Here is a 23,254-nt window from a genome sequence, read left to right as displayed (position 1 = left end):
CTGCTGAAGCTACATGCATTCTGATCAACTAAGTCATGTTCTACTGCGATCAACCACTTACATTTGCACTTTAAGAAAGACAGCTAAGTTTTCTTAGACAAAATATTTAGAATGGGAAACAGAAACCACTCAAATAACTTGATAATATGAATTCCAAAAATCCAAGTACCTTAACTTCTTCACAAAGTTCAGTAAGTCGAGCTTCTACATCCATTTCCTCTGAAAGGAGTAAACAGTAATTAGAGGAAATATTTCAATGTTAGGTCTGAAAACTATCTTTGAAATTTTAAGTAAATTACATTCCTTTAAAAACCCCTAAGACTGATAGATATTTGGGCCATATTCAATGAGTTAAATTTTAATGCAATATATTTTCATAAACACATGAAATATGTAGATAAGGTGATTACTAAATTCTATATTCTGATTACTGGTGTTTCAGTTCTTACAAGAGGCTAACACTCTTGAAATACTGAATGAAATATTGATCTCAATGACATAAAGTAATTTTCAAAAATATGTCACAAAAAAGACAAAACATTTAATTAGGTTTTACTGCATTTCAAATTTTGTAATTTCTAGTAAAGTTAAATATTTTATGTTATATGTGTATGTGCCTGCTTTTTACAAAATCTGCCACTAAAAAGTTCAATGGAAATTAATTTTTATAACTAAAACATTTAAAATATATCTGGAGTGTAGGCTATTTAATAAAAATAAATGAAAATTGTTTTTCTATAAATAGTTCCTAGCTTAATAAATTTAATTTTCTATAATAGGTTCTTAATAATATCCTCAAACTTTTACCATATAATCTTGACTTATTTATGTATGCTCTAATTATCATAAAGGAGTATGTAGATTTACAACTAAAATATAATATTTACCAGGGAATATGGTAACCAACAGAATATAAAGACTCAGTAACTTTTTCCCAGGAAGGGAATTACACTAAGGCCTGAAATATGATCTTTCGTATACTTAATTTTTCATATACTTAATTTGTAACTAGAATTCAAACTAAACTGGAACTATCAACAGCACAGTCATAATCACATGAAATTCCATAATCTTACTGTGAAAGATAGTTTAAAGGATCTTTCTCAAACAAAGACAAGAATACCTCCTATGACATTCCTAAATTCACTCATAGTTCACTAACTCCTAAGATAGACGTAAATGTTTACTACTTGATATAAAGAATGATAAACATTTAAATTGGATAAATAACCAGTCATGATATGTGGTAAACACAACCAACCTATAACGTGAACAAAATCTGTTAGTAACTCAAACCAATAGAACACATATGTATTTTGTAATTCATAAGATACACAACTAAAATTATACTTAAATACTATATATAAATACTAGATATAGAACTAGATTGCCAATTTGGTCAGCTCATTGGTAACTAAAGAAATGTGCTAATACTTCACAAATCATTTCACTCTCAGATAAATCAGTTGCTTTTAGGATTAGATTTTCCAAAACTTAAAAATTCAGCAGTAGGCTCTGTATTACATTACAATATGCCAACATCTTTTCTCACACTACTTATGTCTTTTTCTGTGGTAGAAGGAAGTCAGTAAAATCAGTCTTAATAAGTTATATATCTGACCTTTAAATTAAAAAAAAAATCTTAAAGTTTTAAAGCAACATCTTAAATGATGCTTAAAAACAAAGCTTAACTTTGAAATCTTAAAACTGAAATGACAAAATCACTGAAGATTTTAAACTGAGTTTAAAACCTAACTTTTTCTTTTTAGATGACACAAATACCCATTAATATGAATTTTCAGAAATATATAACTATGATCAATATCTTATATACATTCTTTTGTCGAGAGAGGACTATTAGTCCAAAAGTACTCAAGATTACAATCCAGAATATATCTTTCATATTTTTCAAATATACATATGAGTTTTGAGCCACTATTTTACAAAAATGGGGTTGTACTTTACACACTTTTCAGTATCTAGCTTTTTAAAAATAGTACCCTATGGGGACCAGCGGTTGGCATAATGGCTATGTTGCTGGACTCCCATGTAGTCAACTGTGTGGTTCAAGTCCGGACCTGGCGACTTAAACTCATGCCAGGTGCATGTGCATGCATGCCCAAGGTCCCGAGAGGAGAATGGAGAGAAGGGATTGTGGCATGGCCATCTCCCCTGGGGTGGGGGAGTTGATTTATCACTTTCTGTCTCTCTGTCTCTTTCTGGCAAGCGTAGGTGCCCTAGAGCAAAAACTTCTCCAAAAAAAAAAAGTACCCTATAGAAATCTGATACTCAGCTCTAAGTTTTTTCAATGGTTACATAATATTCTTTGATGTGAGGACATAATACATTTCTTCCATATTCTACTCTGTCCAAATGATGACCATTTGTCTTTGTCTATACAATTTTGGCACTAAGAACAATTCTGCAATAAACGTGCTTGGATAAAATTTATTTTTGCATAAATTCTGATAGGAATATGGAAAAAGTCAAATTGAGCTTTGTTCTGTTTTAAATAAAAACTTCAATATTATAAATTAAGAGATTAGCCAAAGTTTATCTACAAATAAAACAGATTCTAAAAGTAAGTTGTTAAAAATGGTGGGCACATATCATAAATAAATAAATAAATACTTAAAAAACTTAATACTAATTTAAAGTAAAATTTCATATCAATTAAAAGGGATTATTTACTTAACCTATTTGTAAACATACCTAGACAGGTGTCTTTCTGGGTTCGTGGCTGCTTTCTTCTGAGAAGGCGCTCATATAGGACCTGCATGTTGGCCTTGGCTAGTTGTAAGGATTGCACACAGCACTAGTTACTATACTCCTCTTACACCAACATTTACTAGAATTTTCCAACTTGTTAATATACTTAGTACTGATCTGATAGTGCAGTTAGTTAATTAGCGTGTCAGAAGTACAAATGATGTACATTCACATTCATTTTACTTTGGGTTTTTGTCTATTTAAGTGTATGTGACACCCAACATTTCATAATCCAATATTATTTTTGTTTTAATTTCCTAGACCCAGAATTTTAGTGTTGGCAGGGATTTCAGAGATAAGGATGGTCAATTCCTTGCTTTTACAGATGTAGATTATGGGGCTTAGACAGGTTATGTGACTTGCCAAAACCTAGATTCCAAAATTCATAATGCTTATTTTCAGTAAGAGCTTCTAGCACCAAACCGATATTTAACTGTATGTCACCAAAAAATGTACATCATTCATCTAGGAAAAAAGACAAAGGGAAAAAAGCAGAAAGGAATTCAAGGTACTATTTTAAAAGCAGGAACAGAGTTCAGGTAAAATTTTACAAAGCACCATGGAGTTTAAGAATTTCAAATATAAGCTGATTTGAAAACGTAAGAAAAAAGCTAAGTAATAGAAGAAAATATATGTTTTTTAAGAACTATTTTATACATTTACTTATTAAAACTGGAGAATATAGTAATGTCTAGTTAACAGTATATTATGGAAATTTGTTAGTTTCTACAATTTTATTTTGTTGGGGTAAAAACAAGCAATTTTGAAAACAAATATTTTTATTTTAAATACTTAATAATATTTTCAGATGTTCTGAAAGATACATTAAAGAATAAACTAAATTTCACAACAAAGAGAAAGGAAAATATAAGTAGTAAAGAAAATTTTGAAAGCACAAAGTATCACCAATATTTATTTATAAAAATTGAGTCTTGATTTTAATAATCTCTAGGAAACTCTTATAAGTTATGTGTTAATGCCTATACTTCAAGTCAACATAAAAATGTATTGTGCTATTTCACTCATTCAACAAATATATTTTAAGTAAATATATATAAGATATTAATTAATAATTTTATTCTATGCCTGTTATTTGTTCAACTGAAACTAAAGCCTGGATTTATTTAGAATTTTATTTCCTGATTAAAAAAAAAAAAATATATATATATATATATATAGGGGGAGATTTCTGTTATAGGGCGTGTGTGTTCGCCAGAGAGAGAGAAAGAGACAGGAAGCAAGAAATTGCCCCTGGGGGATAGCCATGCCACAATCCATTCTCCTCCATTCTCCTCTGGGGATTTTGGGCATGCACACACACACACTCAGCGTGAGTTGCAAGCCACTGGGTCTAGGACTCAAACCGTGGTCGACTACGTGGGAGTCCAGTGACATAGCCATAACACCATCTGCTGGTCCCCCTGATAAAATATTTTAATGTGAAATAAAGTTGACAATCATTTAGTATCTAAGTCCTGAAAGTAAATAGAGGGGCTCTTTTATTATATTTTCTACATTATACCTGTAGGCCCAAAAGTAAATATATATGACATAAAAGCCATCCTTACCTGAGAGAAAATTGAGACAATCTTAATAAATGATCACACTCAAGAAAGATCAATATATTAGCAATAAAATATTGCCTATGCTATTTGAAATAAATATTTCCCTTTGAAAAGATAATTACTTAACTACTAATCATACATTTTTCCTATAAATGTTCTTTTTTTTAGAGAGAAATATCTTTTCTAGGTTAAAATGTGGTTCATATGTTTTTGTACTTGCAAATATTACAGGTTAAATCTACTTTTTTTTTTTTTTTGAGAGATTTTTTTCACTATAGGGTGCATGCGCTAGCCAGACAGAGAAAGAGAGAGACAGACAGAAAGCGAGAAATCACCCCCCAGGGGGGATGGCCACACTGCAATCCCTTCTCCTCTATTCTCCTCTTGGGATCTTGGGCATGCACGCACACACATCTGGTGTGAGTTTTAAGCCACTGGGTCCGGGATGCGAACCGCGGTCGACTACGTGGGAGTCCAGTGACATAGCCATTATGCTAACTGCTGGTCCCAAATCTTCTTGAAAATTAGATGCAGATGGACATCTTACTGAAACAGGCATTTACAGGCCCACCTCATACAATAAAACTACAAGAAGTCCCCTCCCTTCTTGCTGAGTGAGTTTCTTCTGTCCATCTCTATGCTGAACTGATTTTTCTATTACTGTTACTGTGACAGGAAAAGGAAGAGGAGAAAACAAAGTTCTTTAGAAACAGAGAACTATCCTTTCCTCAGCTCTTAGCACAGTAGGTGCTCATAAAAAGATCAAGAGAATTCCACTGTTCAAGGCTGTTCTGGGGCCAACAGGTGGCATGGTGGTTAAGGCACTGGACTCCTACATGGTCGACTATGGTTCAAGTCCTGGATCTGGTGGCTTGCTTTCTCACTTTTCCTCTCTCTCTGGTCAAATGAAATGACTAATAATAATAATAATAAAATTAAATAAATAATTATTTTAAAAAAAGAAAATAAATGTTCTTAGAGCTCCTCTACATCCTCTGCCTTTTGGATATCCTCACCTTTCCTTCCTGGCTCAGTCACCACACGGGATTCCCTTCAATCTCCTTACCTTACAAATGGAAACCACTTTGTTTTTAAAGACCTTAAATGAGTAACTGACAGAAATGGCTCCCAAAGTGCACTCTTAATTAAGCACAAGATAACAGTACCTGAAGTCCATAGAATTCTCCATTGAAACTTAATTATTAACATATTTTCTTATAAAAATAACATTATTTATAGCCTTTTAAATTTTAAATCACTAATTTTAAAGCATATGATATTGTCAATTGTTATTGTGGTCTAGTCATTGAATCTTGCCAAAATTTATAATTCTCCTATGGAGATGTTTTACAGTTTCAACCACCAAATACTAAAAAAAAATGGGAATATTCTTTTCCCATTAATTAAGGATAAGTGATGGCTCTAATTAGCTCTATTCTACAAATACTTGTTTCATTTTCAAAAATTCATACTTGAGGCAATAGCGTCCTACAGAATTTCCCTAAGGGAAATAGAGGGATCCTAAGCACATGTAATAGCAAGGAAAAAAGAGAATGTTTCAGAAAATAGTAATCAAAAAGTTACCCTTCCACATGATGACTTTTGTTTTAAAGGAGATTACATAGTTAAAAACATTTTTTTTATTGCTATGTAAGCACTGGGATTATTGAATCAGGCATTCTAAACAGTCAATTTAGTGATATCTGCGTCTAATCAAAAGTGTAAACTGAATTGAATGAATAATAGAATTAATCACACTGATTATAGTAATTGTTCGTGGGTAGTAGCTCAAAAGTCAACATTTTCTCACAGCTAAATCTAAGTGGGATACAAATCCTAACAATTTTATTGCAATCTTTGGTAATCCAAAACAGACAATTACAAAAATAGTCTAATTAGTCTCAAACTCACCAACTATTTTCAGTAACAGTGACTATTCTTGAGTACATTGATATTGTTAAAAGGCTGAGATTCTTGAGGAACAAAGGAATAAACAAAGGATACTGATTAATCCAAGTAAAATTTAAAAAGCAATTCCTGATTTGTTCAGGAATTGATATATAAGATAACAATTTTTTGGAAAAATTTTTCTGAATTTTATTTATTTATTTATTTTGCTATAGGGCACATGTGTTTGTCAGAGAGAGTGAGAGAGAGACATTCCCCAGGGAGATGTGACCATACTGCAAACCCTTATCCTTCATTCTCCTCTTGAGATTTTTGGGCACATATGCCATGTGCCTAGCATGTTTTTCCAGCCATCAGGTCCAGGACTTGAAACTTACAGCTTGCCATGTGGGATCCTGTGGCCTTAAGCACCACACCACTGGCTGGCCTGAAATAATGGTTTTGAATGGTGAATATTACTTGATATTTAAAAATTAAGGTTTATAAAATTAACATACAAAGCCTGAATAAAAACTTGTTTTGCCAATCCCAATTCTTTATCTTCTGTGATATATGCTAATAAAAGGCATTATGAACTTTGTTAATATACTACAACATAAAAATATGTATTTCTTTTGAATAGAAACTGAAGTTAGATTTTAAAAAAATGATTTAAGAAATTCTCAAAATGTCACAATACTGAGCAATGCTATTATTCCCTAATATGATATAAAAAGGAGAGATTTGAGGTCATTTAAAACCAAATGCTTATTATTTATTTACTTATTTAAAAAGATTTACCAGAGGGCATGTGTTCTTACCAGAGAGAAAAAGAATGACAGAGGGAGGGAGAGGAAAAAAGCATTCCTAAATGAGGCATAATCATGCCACAACTCCTTCTCCTTCATTTCTCTATCCTGTATGGATTTTGGGCATGCATACATGCACTTGGTATGTTTCAAGTTGCCAAAGTCAAAATTTAAACTGCAGGGTAGGCCATATAAGATCTGACCCCATTAACCATGAGGCCATGGAGCCAGCCATAATATCGAATGTATTGAAAAAGGTTCCAAGTACCTAGAAACTGCTTAGACTGCTAAATATTTGGAAATACATATTTAATTTACCTTTCCATGATTCTGTACACAATTACATTAGCTTTTTAGTATAGTTTCTGGCTATATTTTAAAAAGAGTAGTATACTGACATTAAAAAAACACTATCGGGAACAGTAATTGGCCTAACGGCTGTGTCACTGGACTCCCATGTAGTCAACTGCAGTTTAAGTCCCCAATCCAGTGGCTTAAACTTACACTGGGCACGTGTGTGTACATGCACAAGATCTCGAGAGGAGAATGGAGAAGGGATTGTGGTGTGGCCATCCCCCCGGGGGGGGGTTGATTTCTCGCTTTCTGTCTCTCTGTCTCTCTCTCTTTCTGGCTATTGCACATGCTCTATAGCAAAAACCTCTCAAAAAAAAAATACTATCAAAAGACTCATTTCAAATTTAGCAACAAGAAGGTATGCCTCACTACTATTAAAAAACATTTTTTTTTTACTTGATAAAAGTGATTATCAAGAGGGGAAAAAGAAAGAAGACAGAAGTTAAAATGAAGCACACAAACATTCAGATTTACTATAGAAAGACTATGGCGAAGCTGATAACCAGCAATATAAGAATGAAGAGAATGATTTGAACTGTAGGATAGGTCTGGCTACTTTTAACATACCCAGTTCTAGTTTCTGACAAGAGGGAATCTCTTCCGTTACCGTAATGAAGTAGCTGTGCAATCCTTTGAAGGCTAGCAGCAAAGTGGCACAAAGTGTGTAATGAAAATGATAGGCATGATGTAGAAAGGAATCTGCAATGGTGAAGCTGCAACCCTAAACAAAGAATAGACTGGGTTAAGAATGTTAGTAACCAAAAAAACTAAAAATATTATAATTTGGAAAAATGAAGAAAAAAATCTAAATGCTTGCCAGTTAGTTATTCTGACACATATTCAGCAATAATTTAGAGTTATTCACACAAGTTATCTTAAACTCACGAAATGTGACCCTGGTAATTTCAGTTACAATGAATTTTTATAACAAGCATATTAAAGAATGATTTTTGATAACATGAGATTTATAATGCATTTAAACTGAGGGACACTGTTTTTATGGTATAAGCTACCATTCCTTTTAAAGCAATGGCTGTACTTGCTCTACTCTAGATGGGTCTCAATTCTTGCAATTTTATTTTTTTAAAGCTCCTTTGGAATGATCCTAGCAGTTAAAAAAAGGCACTGGCTGTCAAAGATCTTTATCCATCGAATTTGGCAACATTTTGAACTATGAGGTTAGTTTTCATAACAGACAACTGAAACCAACCAGTTGTTAAGAACATATTTAATGAGACCTGTAAAGTGTTGAGCTCAAAGAATTAATCAAAGAAATATGACATTAGAAACAAAAGTTAAAAACATTTATTTTAAAATAAGAAGGAAAAGAAGGTTTATAAACGTATTCAGTTCTTACGTCTGGTGATAACTGTTTTGTGTAGTTAATACCAAAGACCACACTTTCTAGAGTAGGAATCACAGAATCTCTGTTTTGTGCTGGTGCATTTCTATTTAACCAAGTAGTCTTCACAGGGCGAGGAAAGCTGGAGGAATAAGTATTATTACATTATTACTGTCATAATAGTCTATTTGAATGTATTACAAATATTTATAAAAGAAAAACTTACAAAATAGAAAAGCAAGGGTTTTACATGGTTATGGATTCTGAAGTATTAAAGAACTTTTCATCTGATAATTTGAACACTATAAAAAAATACAATGAACTAAAAAAAGCTAAGGCTAGGTGCCTGAGATTGCTTCTCTATGATCTGGCTTCAGGAAATCTCAATGGACACTAAAAATAAAAATAAGGTGTGATCCAGAGTAACTAAATGACAAACAAGAGTTAAACGTTAACCAGGAAATAGCGATCTGTCAGAATTGGTTCATCAAGTGTAAAATGTTAACATTTAATCAAATATGGATGCTATTGATAGAAATCAAGAGCTCTCTTAAATGTAGAAAAAGAAAAAAACATCACTACATCTACCAGATGTCTATTTCTCAAAAATAAAGTATTTATTTCTCTTAATTCTCTTCATTAAAAGACTAAAAGCTCTATTAATTTTTATTAGTGCATCAAGGCACCATCATCTCAATTACATATTACATGAACTACTTATATTAGAATTGACATTTAGTATTCTATAAATTCCACAGAACATTTCATATTTTTTGAATGCTTAAAAAGCACACACAATTATATTTGAGATAAAACAGGCAAAGCATTTGGACTGTTTGGTAGTTTGGGAAAGGAAAAAGGTAGAAAAGTAAATCAGTTTTGCCATAAGCAGAGAGCAGCCTTCATTTGCAAACTGTATCTGCATTGCAAAAATAAAACGTTTATATCCCAGCAAAAAAGGGAGTCACAAGTCAATGGTAAATTCCACTTATACAAATTTATTTTACAGAATTGAGACACAAAAGTTGTACTTAGAAAAATCCAAATTAGGAAATAGGTTGTAGAAAAACAAAGAAATCCTAAACCTACTCACTTGAAATAACTGATGCAATGTCTATAGTAAGTTGACCATAGAAATCATTTTAAATAAAAATGATATTTAAAAAGACAGTGTTATAAATTAAATGTTTTTCCAATGTTTTTAGAGGATTAAAAAGAATCTACTTACAATAAAACTTCAGGAAAAATTTGTTGAAGCATAAGTATGGAGGAATGTTACCCTTCGACATGACTCCTTTGACCAGCGTGCCACCAGCAAAAAGCCTTCCCTTACCCTTCTCTTGCTTCCACTGCCAACCATTCATTTAGGCAAAGAAATGCAGGGGAAGATGCTGCTGCTCTCAGGGCAGCAAGAAAGGGGATAAAAGGCCCCTGGCAGCCAGGTACAGAACAGCAACCTCAGCTGTTAGAGGCACCTTGTTTTTTTCCCAGTCACTAACCAGAGCCAACAGTTAATCCTCTTGGCTTCTGATTTTGAGCCAAAAATGTCTTCTCCTTCCAGTAAATGGTCTCTAGATGAAGAGCTGTCCCTTTCTCCTACTAGTCTGTGGCAAAAACTGCTGTATCGTGAGAGGAAGCACATATTTTAATCACTAGGATTAGTAATATGAATACCACTACTCTATTTAATCTGGTCCTTAAAATGTAGTATTAATAACTGAAGCTAACCTTTTAAATTATTTGTACATCCTTCAGGAGAAAAACAAAGTTATTTTTATAAAGTCAGTCCTCGTAAGTTTTAAAAAGGAATGGTTTTTAAACACTTTACTGTAGCTTAAGCTACAGTAATATTTTATAAACAGATAAACTTAGCATTAAAATCAAATACATAATTTATAGAAATGCAATATTCATATAATACTTATTTGAAAAATACATTTCAAAAAAGCTACTTTGTTGTCCAAGAAATTTCATTCCGTTACTATGCTATTACACATTAATCTATTCCAGAGCAACTTCCAAAATTGTTTTGAAGAAGTTCATAATAAAATAAGTATAATAAAACAAAACTTATTTATAAAAGTTATAGCAACTAAGTACAACATTTCAAAGGCCTAAGAGGTAAGATAAAGTTGGTAAAACAATCAGTTACAGATCTGATTATAGAATAAGAAAGCAAGTCAACAATGGAGATAGATTGCTTTCTGGCCCTTTGCTCTAAAGGATTAGGTCTAAGGAACTAGGTCAAGATGATCTCTACGTAAGAGATGAGGAAGCAATACAATGAAAGGCTTACAATTATAGTTTTTTAGAACAAGGTGTAGAAATGCCACAGGAGGCTATTACTTATGGTCAACGTGTTAAATTGTGCTGGGCTTCTACAAATTCAAAGGACAGTTTTGCAAAAGGACCAACTTAACTTTCTGATCAATCAACTTACCATCATATCCATCAACCATCATCCCTAATATCAGTTGCCAAAATCAGATTTGCATCAGAAGATACAGATAGTTCAGAAAGCAAATAAATTTGAATTCTTTTCATATATGTTATTGATTTGAAATGTCTATCTGTCCATATTACAAAGATAATATTTTACTGTAAAAACTGAAGAGTTTGAATTATGTTCCTACGTTAATGAAAGACAATCTGCCTCCTCATGAAGAGGACATAAAAAGTAATTACTCCAACACATTTATTATGATCCAGAATATTACACGCCTTTAAACTAAAATGGTACATAATATAGTTTAAAAAGGCTTAGTAAAATCCATAAAATTAGCAAATACTTAAAGAATAAGAATTATTACCGTATAGTATAAAGTTAAGATAAAATAAGCCCAAAGAGACAAGACACAATGAAAAAAATTCATGAACTTTTCCAGAAATGTTTTAGCATGGCACAAAACCAGACTAAACAATGCTGTATTATTATTTCAGACTGCATTCTTTGCCTTGTTCAATTTATTTGGAATTGACAAAGACTGCTCTATACTTCTGTGATAAAAAGATGTCACTCTAATTGTTCCCACACTCTTGAATTTTATTTACTTTAATATAAAATGAAAGTATTTATTAAATAACTATAAATTTTAAAATTCCTTACTATTTCAGTTATCTTTAGCAAAGTATGTTTTCACTATAAAAATAGTACATTACATTAATTAATAGTACATTACACTAATTAAAAGTCTAAGATAAGGTTAAATTTACCTTATTAGTGGCTGGTGGAGTGCAACCAATGATGCATGTACTGTGACAGACACAACAGAAAGGTGGAAATAATCAAACATAACATTAACATGATGATGAAGGCCTTTGTGCAGGCTGAAGTGCAGCTTCAATGTTCGGCTACTTATGAGTTGCAAGGTGTTCAGATCCTCTGCCCTGTAAAATACAACATATTTGCATGTAAGTATGGAGTATTTAGTAAAGACCAACATTTTCTAGGGTATCTAAAGGACCAAAAGCATTTAGTCATTTAATTACTTTTCAAAAATTTAGAATAAGGGACCAGGTGTTGGCATAATGGCTATGTCACTGGATGCCCATATAGTCAACCGTGGTTCGAGTCCCGGACCTGGTGGTTTAAACTCACACGGGGCAGGTGTGCGTGTGTGCCCAAGATCCCGAGAGGAGAATGGAGGAGAAGGGATTGCGGCATGACCATCCCCCCTGGGGGGGTGATTTCTTGCTTTCTGTCTCTCTGTTTCTCTCTGTTTTTCTGGCGAGCATACATGCCTATAGCAAAAACCTCTCAAGAAAAAAAATTAGAATAAGAGAAATTTTTAAAGCAGCAAATTTGCATTAGACACAATAAGCAATATAACTACTGAGAAAATAGCCAATACTGTGTACAGTTTCTATCAGTCCATAATACAAACTACTTTTCTATTCATTTCCCTATAAAGTGAACCATTTAAAGTTTATTGATACCATTCCTTTACGAGCAAGACAGACAGAGAGGGAGACAGAGAGAGACAGAGAAAGAGAGAGCACTCCCAACAGAGTATTGCTGCTGTCCTCCACCTCAGTATTCCATCAGATTGGATCCTGGGCACATGTGCGCAGGCAGTACTCAGAGTTCTCCAGACTTGAATGGGCAACATTCCCTACTCCAACACATTTATTATGATCCAGAATATTACACGCCTTTAAACTAAAATGGTACATAATATAGTTTAAAAAGGCTTAGTAAAATCCATAAAATTAGCAAATACTTAAAGAATAAGAATTATTACCGTATAGTATAAAGTTAAGATAAAATAAGCCCAAAGAGACAAGACACAATGAAAAAAATTCATGAACTTTTCCAGAAATGTTTTAGCATGGCACAAAACCAGACTAAACAATGCTGTATTATTATTTCAGACTGCATTCTTTGCCTTGTTCAATTTATTTGGAATTGACAAAGACTGCTCTATACTTCTGTGATAAAAAGATGTCACTCTAATTGTTCCCACACTCTTGAATTTTATTTACTTTAATATAAAATGAAAGTATTTATTAAATAACTATAAATTTTAAAATTCCTTACTATTTCAGTTATCTTTAGCAAAGTATGTTTTCACTATAAAAATAGTACATTACATTAATTAATAGTACATTACACTAATTAAAAGTCTAAGATAAGGTTAAATTTACCTTATTAGTGGCTGGTGGAGTGCAACCAATGATGCATGTACTGTGACAGACACAACAGAAAGGTGGAAATAATCAAACATAACATTAACATGATGATGAAGGCCTTTGTGCAGGCTGAAGTGCAGCTTCAATGTTCGGCTACTTATGAGTTGCAAGGTGTTCAGATCCTCTGCCCTGTAAAATACAACATATTTGCATGTAAGTATGGAGTATTTAGTAAAGACCAACATTTTCTAGGGTATCTAAAGGACCAAAAGCATTTAGTCATTTAATTACTTTTCAAAAATTTAGAATAAGGGACCAGGTGTTGGCATAATGGCTATGTCACTGGATGCCCATATAGTCAACCGTGGTTCGAGTCCCGGACCTGGTGGTTTAAACTCACACGGGGCAGGTGTGCGTGTGTGCCCAAGATCCCGAGAGGAGAATGGAGGAGAAGGGATTGCGGCATGACCATCCCCCCTGGGGGGGTGATTTCTTGCTTTCTGTCTCTCTGTTTCTCTCTGTTTTTCTGGCGAGCATACATGCCTATAGCAAAAACCTCTCAAGAAAAAAAATTAGAATAAGAGAAATTTTTAAAGCAGCAAATTTGCATTAGACACAATAAGCAATATAACTACTGAGAAAATAGCCAATACTGTGTACAGTTTCTATCAGTCCATAATACAAACTACTTTTCTATTCATTTCCCTATAAAGTGAACCATTTAAAGTTTATTGATACCATTCCTTTACGAGCAAGACAGACAGAGAGGGAGACAGAGAGAGACAGAGAAAGAGAGAGCACTCCCAACAGAGTATTGCTGCTGTCCTCCACCTCAGTATTCCATCAGATTGGATCCTGGGCACATGTGCGCAGGCAGTACTCAGAGTTCTCCAGACTTGAATGGGCAACATTCCCACGTGGGAGCGCCTCACAGAGTGCTGCATTTTACCACTGCACCACTGTCTGGTCCCTAGAAAAAAATCTCATCTTAAAGTAAATTTCACACCATAAAGAGTACTATTTATTATAAAAGACTGCGGTATTTACACAGGCTGAATCTTATTATAATGAATCCCCCAAAATATTTCAGATTATTTTTACTGTATAAAATGTTTCAGTTACTGTTTAAAAATAAGTCAAAGGCCAGTCCGATAGCCTTGTGGTTAAGGGGAGATGGATCACACATGACTGTGGTTCAGATCCTGGTTCCAGCAGTTTGAAGACACATCGGGTACGTGTGTGTGTGTGTGGTGTGTGTCCGTGTGTGTGTGTGTGTCCAAGGTCCAAGGTCCTGATGGGATGGGGAAATGGAAAAGGAATTACAGTGTGATTGTGTCTCACTTGGGGAGGGTGCTTTGGAGCTCCCCGCCCAGTAAGTGCTTATGTCCTCTGGCAATGAAAAGAAAAGCCAATGCTTATTAAGTAAAATATGAGAATTTTATAATAGATATCTAGTCTGTCATTAGATCCACATATATAAAAATGTGAAATAATGTGATGAAAATTATATCCAAATACATTTTTAAATATTTTTAAAAGTTTCTTTCTTTCATGAGAGTGAGCGATAGAGAGAAAGACAAGCGCACTCAGCACTGTGATTCCCCTATACCCTGCCCGCTAGCCTTTCCAGACAGTCAGGATCACGTATCCAGTGTGTACAGATTGACAGGGGAACCAAAGCTGTCATTTTCCACGTGGATCCAGCAACTTTTGAGCAGTGCATTACCACTGCACAACTGTTTTCAAAAAATTGTGACTACCTACAGCTAATGTACTCATTTTAACTTACTCTATTTAAAGAATTCCAACTTGGGTAAACAGAAGAAGAAGAGAAAAACTTATGGATTTCTTCATAAGAAACAAGTATCACAGATAACTAGTAGCCATTATATAGAAAATTCTTATTCTGGGCCAGCTGGTGGCATGGTGGTTATAGTGGCTCAATCTCCTAAGACTGACTACACGGTTCAAGTACCAGATCCATTGGCTTGAAAAACACACCAATGTTTGTATGCACATGCCCAAAATTCTAAAGGAGAAATGGAGAAGAGATGTCAATGTGACCTTCCCTCATGGGGACTGCTTTTTCACTTTACCTCTCTTTCCCACTCTCAGGTGAGTGCTCTTGCTCTATAACACATTAAAAATGAATGAATGGTGCTCAACAGATGGCGTAATGGTTACATCACTGGACTATCACATGGCCAACCTCTGTTCAAGTCCTGGACCTGGAAGCTTGAAACTCATGCCAGGCACATGCACCCGAATGCCCAAAATCCAGAGAGAATGGAGGAGAAGAGATTGTGGCGTGGCCATCCCCTTGAAGGGGGGGGCGGGTAGAAATTTTTCACTTTCTGTCTCTCTGACTCTCCAGAGAGCACAAGTGCCCTACTGCAAAAATCTCTCTTAAAAAAAAAAATGAATAAATAAATAATTCTTGTTCTTCCACAAGAGTGAAGAAGCCTCCTGAAGTAGGCCTTTCAGTAATGTGACTATTTAATCACTTATCTTTTTTTTTTTTTAAGGTTTTTCTCATAGAGTGTTTGTGCTCACTGGAGAAAGACAGAGAGGGAGAGTGAGAGTCCACCCCTCCCAGAAAGGGACAGCCATGTCACAGTCCCTTCTCTCCCATTCTCCTCTCAGGATTTTGGGCATGCATACATATGCCCTCAGAGTGATTTTCAAGCCACAGGGTCCATGACTCGAAGTGCAGTTGGCCATGTGGGAGTCCAGCACCTTAACCACTATGCCACCTGCTGGCCCCTAATCATTTATCTTACATGAACTTTGAATTTATGTTCAGTTCTCAAGAAGTATTTCTAAAACTAATTTACAAAAAACAAACAAAAAAACACACCACAACCAAAAAGCCCTCTAGAAGTAAAATTATTAAATGGATAGCTGATTCTCATTTTAAATAAGTACAAGCACAATTTGTCCCTAAAATACATAACTATGTCCAGATGTGTGGGCAAATCCAGTCCTAAAAGTTTCTGAAGGGTTCTAGAAATTCATGATCTAGAAAAAGCTGCCAAACACAAGAGTCATTGGCTTTGGCAATTTGTGGACTATCAACTCAGGCCCATGTAAGGAGGGTATAACTGAGGCCACCAAGAAAGATTAGCCAGTGACACAACAAAAAGGAGCCAGGCATATTCAAATGTCAGACAGTAGTGATATTCTATCAACAGCGCAATTTCTAGATTTTAGAAAAATGGTCTGTATTTTTTCAAATTGTCTGACTTTGTTACCTGGATCTCAGGCAATCAACATGGGTGTAAAAGAGCAGGCCTAACCTTTGTCATAAGACTTCCCCAGAAAATAGTAACAGTTCGAAATAAGTGAGAAGGGAACAGGCTGGATTTGAAGAAGAAAATGGGGATACTAATACTAATCAGCAACAGTCATGAGTACCTAAAGATTTTGTAACTGTTTGGTTAGCTTACTTACGAATAATCCCCATCTGTGAAGTGAAGATCCAAGGATAATAGAAAATTTGTTTCCTCAAGAGTTTCTTCATTGTATGCACATGCCCAAAATTCTAAAGGAGAAATGGAGAAGAGATGTCAATGTGACCTTCCCTCATGGGGACTGCTTTTTCACTTTACCTCTCTTTCCCACTCTCAGGTGAGTGCTCTTGCTCTATAACACATTAAAAATGAATGAATGGTGCTCAACAGATGGCGTAATGGTTACATCACTGGACTATCACATGGCCAACCTCTGTTCAAGTCCTGGACCTGGAAGCTTGAAACTCATGCCAGGCACATGCACCCGAATGCCCAAAATCCAGAGAGAATGGAGGAGAAGAGATTGTGGCGTGGCCATCCCCTTGAAGGGGGGGGCGGGTAGAAATTTTTCACTTTCTGTCTCTCTGACTCTCCAGAGAGCACAAGTGCCCTACTGCAAAAATCTCTCTTAAAAAAAAAAATGAATAAATAAATAATTCTTGTTCTTCCACAAGAGTGAAGAAGCCTCCTGAAGTAGGCCTTTCAGTAATGTGACTATTTAATCACTTATCTTTTTTTTTTTTTAAGGTTTTTCTCATAGAGTGTTTGTGCTCACTGGAGAAAGACAGAGAGGGAGAGTGAGAGTCCACCCCTCCCAGAAAGGGACAGCCATGTCACAGTCCCTTCTCTCCCATTCTCCTCTCAGGATTTTGGGCATGCATACATATGCCCTCAGAGTGATTTTCAAGCCACAGGGTCCATGACTCGAAGTGCAGTTGGCCATGTGGGAGTCCAGCACCTTAACCACTATGCCACCTGCTGGCCCCTAATCATTTATCTTACATGAACTTTGAATTTATGTTCAGTTCTCAAGAAGTATTTCTAAAACTAATTTAAATGGCAAAAAACAAACAAACAAACAAACAAAAAAACACACCAAAACCAAAAAGCCCTCTAGAAGTAAAATTATTAAATGGATAGCTGATTCTCATTTTAAATAAGTACAAGCACAATTTGTCCCTAAAATACATAACTATGTCCAGATGTGTGGGCAAATCCAGTCCTAAAAGTTTCTGAAGGGTTCTAGAAATTCATGATCTAGAAAAAGCTGCCAAACACAAGAGTCATTGGCTTTGGCAATTTGTGGACTATCAACTCAGGCCCATGTAAGGAGGGTATAACTGAGGCCACCAAGAAAGATTAGCCAGTGACACAACAAAAAGGAGCCAGGCATATTCAAATGTCAGACAGTAGTGATATTCTATCAACAGCGCAATTTCTAGATTTTAGAAAAATGGTCTGTATTTTTTCAAATTGTCTGACTTTGTTACCTGGATCTCAGGCAATCAACATGGGTGTAAAAGAGCAGGCCTAACCTTTGTCATAAGACTTCCCCAGAAAATAGTAACAGTTCGAAATAAGTGAGAAGGGAACAGGCTGGATTTGAAGAAGAAAATGGGGATACTAATACTAATCAGCAACAGTCATGAGTACCTAAAGATTTTGTAACTGTTTGGTTAGCTTACTTACGAATAATCCCCATCTGTGAAGTGAAGATCCAAGGATAATAGAAAATTTGTTTCCTCAAGAGTTTCTTCAATCTGAAGAGAAATTATAAGATACTTCTTGAATATTTATAAAGTCAGAAATATACTTCTTTATAAAAAATATTTATCTAAGTATATATAAAGAGTGGTTTACCTTTTTTTCATCCAACAACATTTTAACTTTGAAGATCATAACATCATTTAAAACCACCTCTTCATTTTTATACAGAATTTGAAATGTTTTACTGCAAATCAGAGAATCATGAACTGAAGCTGGGAAGGCTAAAGTCATACCTGAAATGAGTAAGATATTAACTAGTGAGTAAAAGGCAAAGTATAACACAAGTAAATTCATACTCTTATTTTAAAAATATGAAGTTTGATTGTATTATTCTAGGCTTATAACCCTTTTATACAGCAATAGTCGAACACTTCTGAAAGTTTACTAATTTCTTCTTTTTTTTTTTTCACAAAAAAAGCCAAGACCAGTTTTATTCAGACTCCAAGAATGAGTGATAAAATCTTTCTATTCCAGCTATACAGAAAATGAATATGTACATGGCAAGATGGAAATAGTTTAGTGATTATTCACCAAAATTCACAGGAGAATCTTAAATGTTTGCTAGCACAAATTATTTCACTACCCATTATTACCATGTCTCTTTTTTTTTTTTTTTTTTTTTTTTTTTATTTTGTTGTGGGTTGTTTGTTTGTGTGGGGTGTGTGTGTGTGTGTGTGTGTGTGCTTGCAGGAGAGAGACAGAGAAGGAAAGTGAGAAATCACCTCCTGTGGGGATGGCCTCACTGTAATCCCTTCTCCTCTCGTGATAGGGGCATGCACACATACACACCCAGTGTGGCTTTCAAGCTGCTGGGTCCAGACTTTAACCATGGTTGGCCATATGAGAGTCCAGCACCTTAACCACTATGCCCTCTGCTGGCCCCACCACCATGTCTTTTGTAATATAATCAGTCAAAATTTCTGGCTATTTCAGCAACTTAAAAGTAGATATAGGGAACTACCTAAGTCTTACCAGCTTCAGGCTACAGTGTGAACCTGTCAAAGCTCTCTTGGAAGAATTCTTTTTGAAAGCAGATCACCTGTTCAGAAGATGCTTAAGACCCATACACCTTTCTTCTTCCAGCTAGCCAAAAGATAATGAAACACGTTGGAATGCCCTAAGAAACCCCCAAATTTAGTCAAGGCACATGAAACAGGCTGCACGTCATCTAGGTGTGACTAATGTCAAGAGTTTTGAGAAAGACATTGAATTCATGGAATCCTTGTAGGATGAATCATGAAGCACCAGTACATAAGTCTGTATTAACAGGAAGTCTGGAACCAGTACTTCTGTCTAAGGGGCCTTTTTAGGCTTTGGTTTAGAAGAAGATGATCTTTCTGTGCTTTGAGTTGGGAATCTGCCCCTTCGACTTTAACCTCCGAACAGCCTCCCTCACGTGTTTGGGTTGTAGCGGCAGCAGTTCTCCCCACTTCTCACACACATCCAGGGCTTCTTCTACCACCTCCTCGATGAGAACTTTGGAAATACCAGACAAAGCAATAACAACATTCTGAGACACAGAAGGGCCAGTGATGGACTGGATCAGCCTTTTAATGGCTGCCTTGGGGAAAGCTGACCGGTGATACATCTTGTAACGGTTCAGCTGCTCTTCGGAAAAAGAAGAAACCAGGATTTGCATCTTCTGAATCTCATCCTCATCCACCTTCTGCTTTTTCTCTTTCTTTTCTTTGGTATCTATTTTCAGTTTTTTGGCCGCAGGAGTAAGTAATGATGAATCTTCTCTTTCAACTGCTGTTAAATCTGAGACATCCTGAGTCTTAGGCTCCCCTTCCTCCGCTGTGGCTTCTTTCAAGTCCGCATCCCCATCTCCGTCCGTTTTCTCCAGGAGTCCATGCGTATCCATAGTCGCCGGTTCCGCGGGAGCAGTGGGCGTCTCCTCTAACTCCTCTGCCTCTCCACCTCTCTCGGTGGGCGACTTGTAGGCATTGTCCATCTAGGCCAGGATCGAAGAGAAGCAATGACCATTTGGATAGAGGCAGGAGCTCGGCACCCTCTTCTTTTTTTTTTGTTTTTGAGAGAGATTTTTGCTATAGGGCATGTGCACATGCCTGACAGAAAGAGGCAGAGAGAAATTACTCCCCAGGGGGTGGCCACATGCAATCCCTTCTCCATTCTCCTCTTGGGATCCTGGGCATGCATGCACACACGCTGGGCCTGAGTTTTAAGCTGCCTGGTCCGGGACTTGAATTATGGTAGACAATGTGGTAGTCCAGCTACATAACCACTACATCATCTGCTGGTCCCTGAATACTTACTAATTTCTATGATAAAACAATAAATAAGTACCTTATAACAACTATAAAATTCTTATGTGACTTATTTTTATCTGAAAAGTAAATGAGAAAATCTCAAGGAAGATATTTTTGAGTGAATAATTGACCTGTATATCGCAGAAGAAAGCAATTCAGTTTTCCATAACTGAATAATAAAGACTTTGGCCTTCATCTTGGTTGTTAAAAGGTAACTTTCTGTTTCCAGTGTATGGGAAGTAGCCTCAAAATCCTTGATGTGTCTTGATAGTTTAAGCTAATGATGTGATGCATGGTGGGTCTCTAGATAGTTTACACAAGGAGATGAGGAGGGTTGAGAGCTGGCCACACCACTAAGACCAATCATGTGATGACAGAGTTAGGCTTTGAGCCAATGATATAAACCTAATACCCAAGGAGGGGAAGAGGACTGATGATTGAGCCATATGGGTGATGGTTCAATCAACATGTCTGTATAATAAATTATGAAAAATAACTCTGGCTATTGAAGTTTAGGTGAACTTCCCTGGTTGACAATACTCTACATATATATGTTTTTATTTGGGGGGAAGGGTAACATCTGACTCCATGGGAAATGACAATGGAAGCTTCCTATCTGGGATCCTTCCAGACCAGCCCTATGCATCTCTCTTTACTATAAATACAATTTTAACAAAAAGGACTTTACTTTCTTGAGTTTTCTACATTGTTCCAGTGAATTTTCAAACATTAATTATAATGGGGACCTCCAAATTTGTAATCCAATAGTCAAAAGTGAGGATAGCTTTCAGACCATTGAACTAGGGGCAGGTATTTAAAGTGAGGGCAGTCTTGTGAAGGACTGTCCTTGACCTGTGAAGTCTGGTTTATCTCTAGGTCATTCATGTCAGGGAATTATAACAGGCCACTTGCTGTCATGGTCTTATCCTATCCCCTAGAAATTGCGTTACGTGGAAAATAGCTGAAGAGACTATGGTTGATTTAAGCTAAAGACCAGGCAAGATAGGCAAGGAGACTGAACTGGAATATCAGAATTCAGCTGGAGGAATGAGGGTGTTATCCATGCCGGGTGGTGGCCTGACATCAGAGTGAAGTGAAGAGTGGAGGGAAAATAGCAGACTAGAGTGAAGTGTCAGAAGCAGAGCAATGTGAGGAGGGCAATTTAAGTGGTAAGTGACTTAGAGTGAGGTACTGGGAGTCCAAGTACAATGAGAGGGGCAACTGCATAAGAGAGCACCTGAGGCAGGGAAGTTGAACTCAACAGGTAAGAAGGGAGTCCTTGAAGAGGGGCGGCATGATGGAAGGTAGAAGAGTCTAGAAGGTGGGGGGGAGGCTAGCCAATGGTGTGGTGGCTAAGGTGCTAGATCCCACATGGCTGACTACACAGTTCAAGTCCTAGACCCAGCAGCTTGAAAAACACGTAAGGCACATGTACGTGTGTGCCCAAAATCCCAAAGGAGAATGGAGAAGGGACTGTGGCATGGCCACCCCACCCCCCTGAGTCTATTTTTCTCTGTCTTTTTCTTTCCATGTGGAAGTGAGGGCAGAGGAGGAGGTGGGGAGTGTAAGCCTGACATATCCTAATGGAGTCCAAATGAAGAGAGAACATCCCTGCAGAAGAAACTTGACAGAAGGGATTAAGAAGCCCAAGTGAGGTGAGGACAGTGTCCACACGGCAAGCTACCTGGCATAAGGTGAAGCCCAAGGAGAGCATCGGTGAAAGAGAAGAAACAGTGACAGGAAATTGCCACACGTAAGGGATTGATTAAATAAAAACAATTAATGATAATGAGAGAGAGTTTCCTTACTGTCATAGAAAGGATGAAAACATATGGAAAGGTAATACAAATATGGAATGAGTCCTGTGGTAATGGACTGAAATTAGAAATACTAATGTGAACTTACGGTTTTCAATACATATTTAGATAAAGACAGACATAAATCTGTCTATGTATGTATATATATATATTATATATATATGTGTGTGTGTGTGTGTGTGTGTGTGTGTGTGTGTGTGTATACATATACATGTACTCACTAGCTTTATTCACTCGAAAAGGATTGGGAGTGGCACAACTGCAAAGATTGGGTTCAGGTACTATTCTCCATTAAAAGGAACCAGGGCTTTGGAGAAATGGCTGATTTCAGCGCTAGGGCACAGACAGGACATGCCCTCAACATCTTTTCATATAAGCAAATAAGAAAGTGCTAAGAGAATGTGAGGACACAACAAAAGGACAATGAAGCTAGTTTGAAGAGGCTGCCCCTGGCAACATTTGGTTTGAAGGGAGCATCAAAATAACAGTAATGGTTTACCATTCACTGCATACACAGAAATCCCTAAGTACATTTTGGTATAAACAAACAAGTGAATGAGAAAATCATTAATTTGATAAGGAACAGAATACTTAATTGCAAAAAAAAAAAAAAAAGAATAACTTCACAGTGGGGAAACCTGGCAGAGAGCACCTTGATCAAATGATCCAAGTTAACATCATCAGCAATGAGACAAATAGAAATTGAGTCCCCCCTAATAGCACTGTAACAAGAACACATCACTTCTGAAATATTC

The 23,254-nt window shown here is 36.0% G+C and overlaps 1 protein-coding gene across 15 annotated transcripts in view; it reads right to left on the bottom strand.

Moving 5' to 3' along the window:
• The window catches only part of FAM135A (family with sequence similarity 135 member A), a 124,337-nt gene that overhangs the window by 60,649 nt on the left and 40,434 nt on the right, over window positions 1-23,254 (bottom strand). For 6 of the 15 annotated variants that reach the window (XM_014584119.2, XM_014584124.2, XM_027768243.1 and 3 more), the window contains 7 exons: window positions 18,506-18,645; window positions 18,335-18,405; window positions 13,371-13,544; window positions 8,742-8,868; window positions 7,952-8,105; window positions 2,713-2,790; window positions 170-219 (listed from right to left, as the gene is read on the bottom strand). In XM_014584119.2, the coding sequence (XP_014439605.1) occupies window positions 170-219; window positions 2,713-2,790; window positions 7,952-8,105; window positions 8,742-8,868; window positions 13,371-13,544; window positions 18,335-18,405; window positions 18,506-18,645 (794 nt within the window). Of the gene's footprint in view, window positions 1-169; window positions 220-2,712; window positions 2,791-7,951; window positions 8,106-8,741; window positions 8,869-10,225; window positions 10,308-11,939; window positions 12,108-13,370; window positions 13,545-16,801; window positions 16,869-18,334; window positions 18,406-18,505; window positions 18,646-23,254 lie in introns of those variants that run through there. The other 9 variants (XM_006168294.3, XM_014584123.2, XM_027768251.1 and 6 more) reach the window with 7 other exon arrangements.

This window comes from Tupaia chinensis, unplaced genomic scaffold (genome assembly GCF_000334495.1).
Source record: "Tupaia chinensis unplaced genomic scaffold, TupChi_1.0 Scaffold145685_1, whole genome shotgun sequence".
NCBI lineage: Eukaryota > Metazoa > Chordata > Mammalia > Scandentia > Tupaiidae > Tupaia > Tupaia belangeri.
This window is presented reverse-complemented; position numbering and strand designations above follow the sequence as displayed.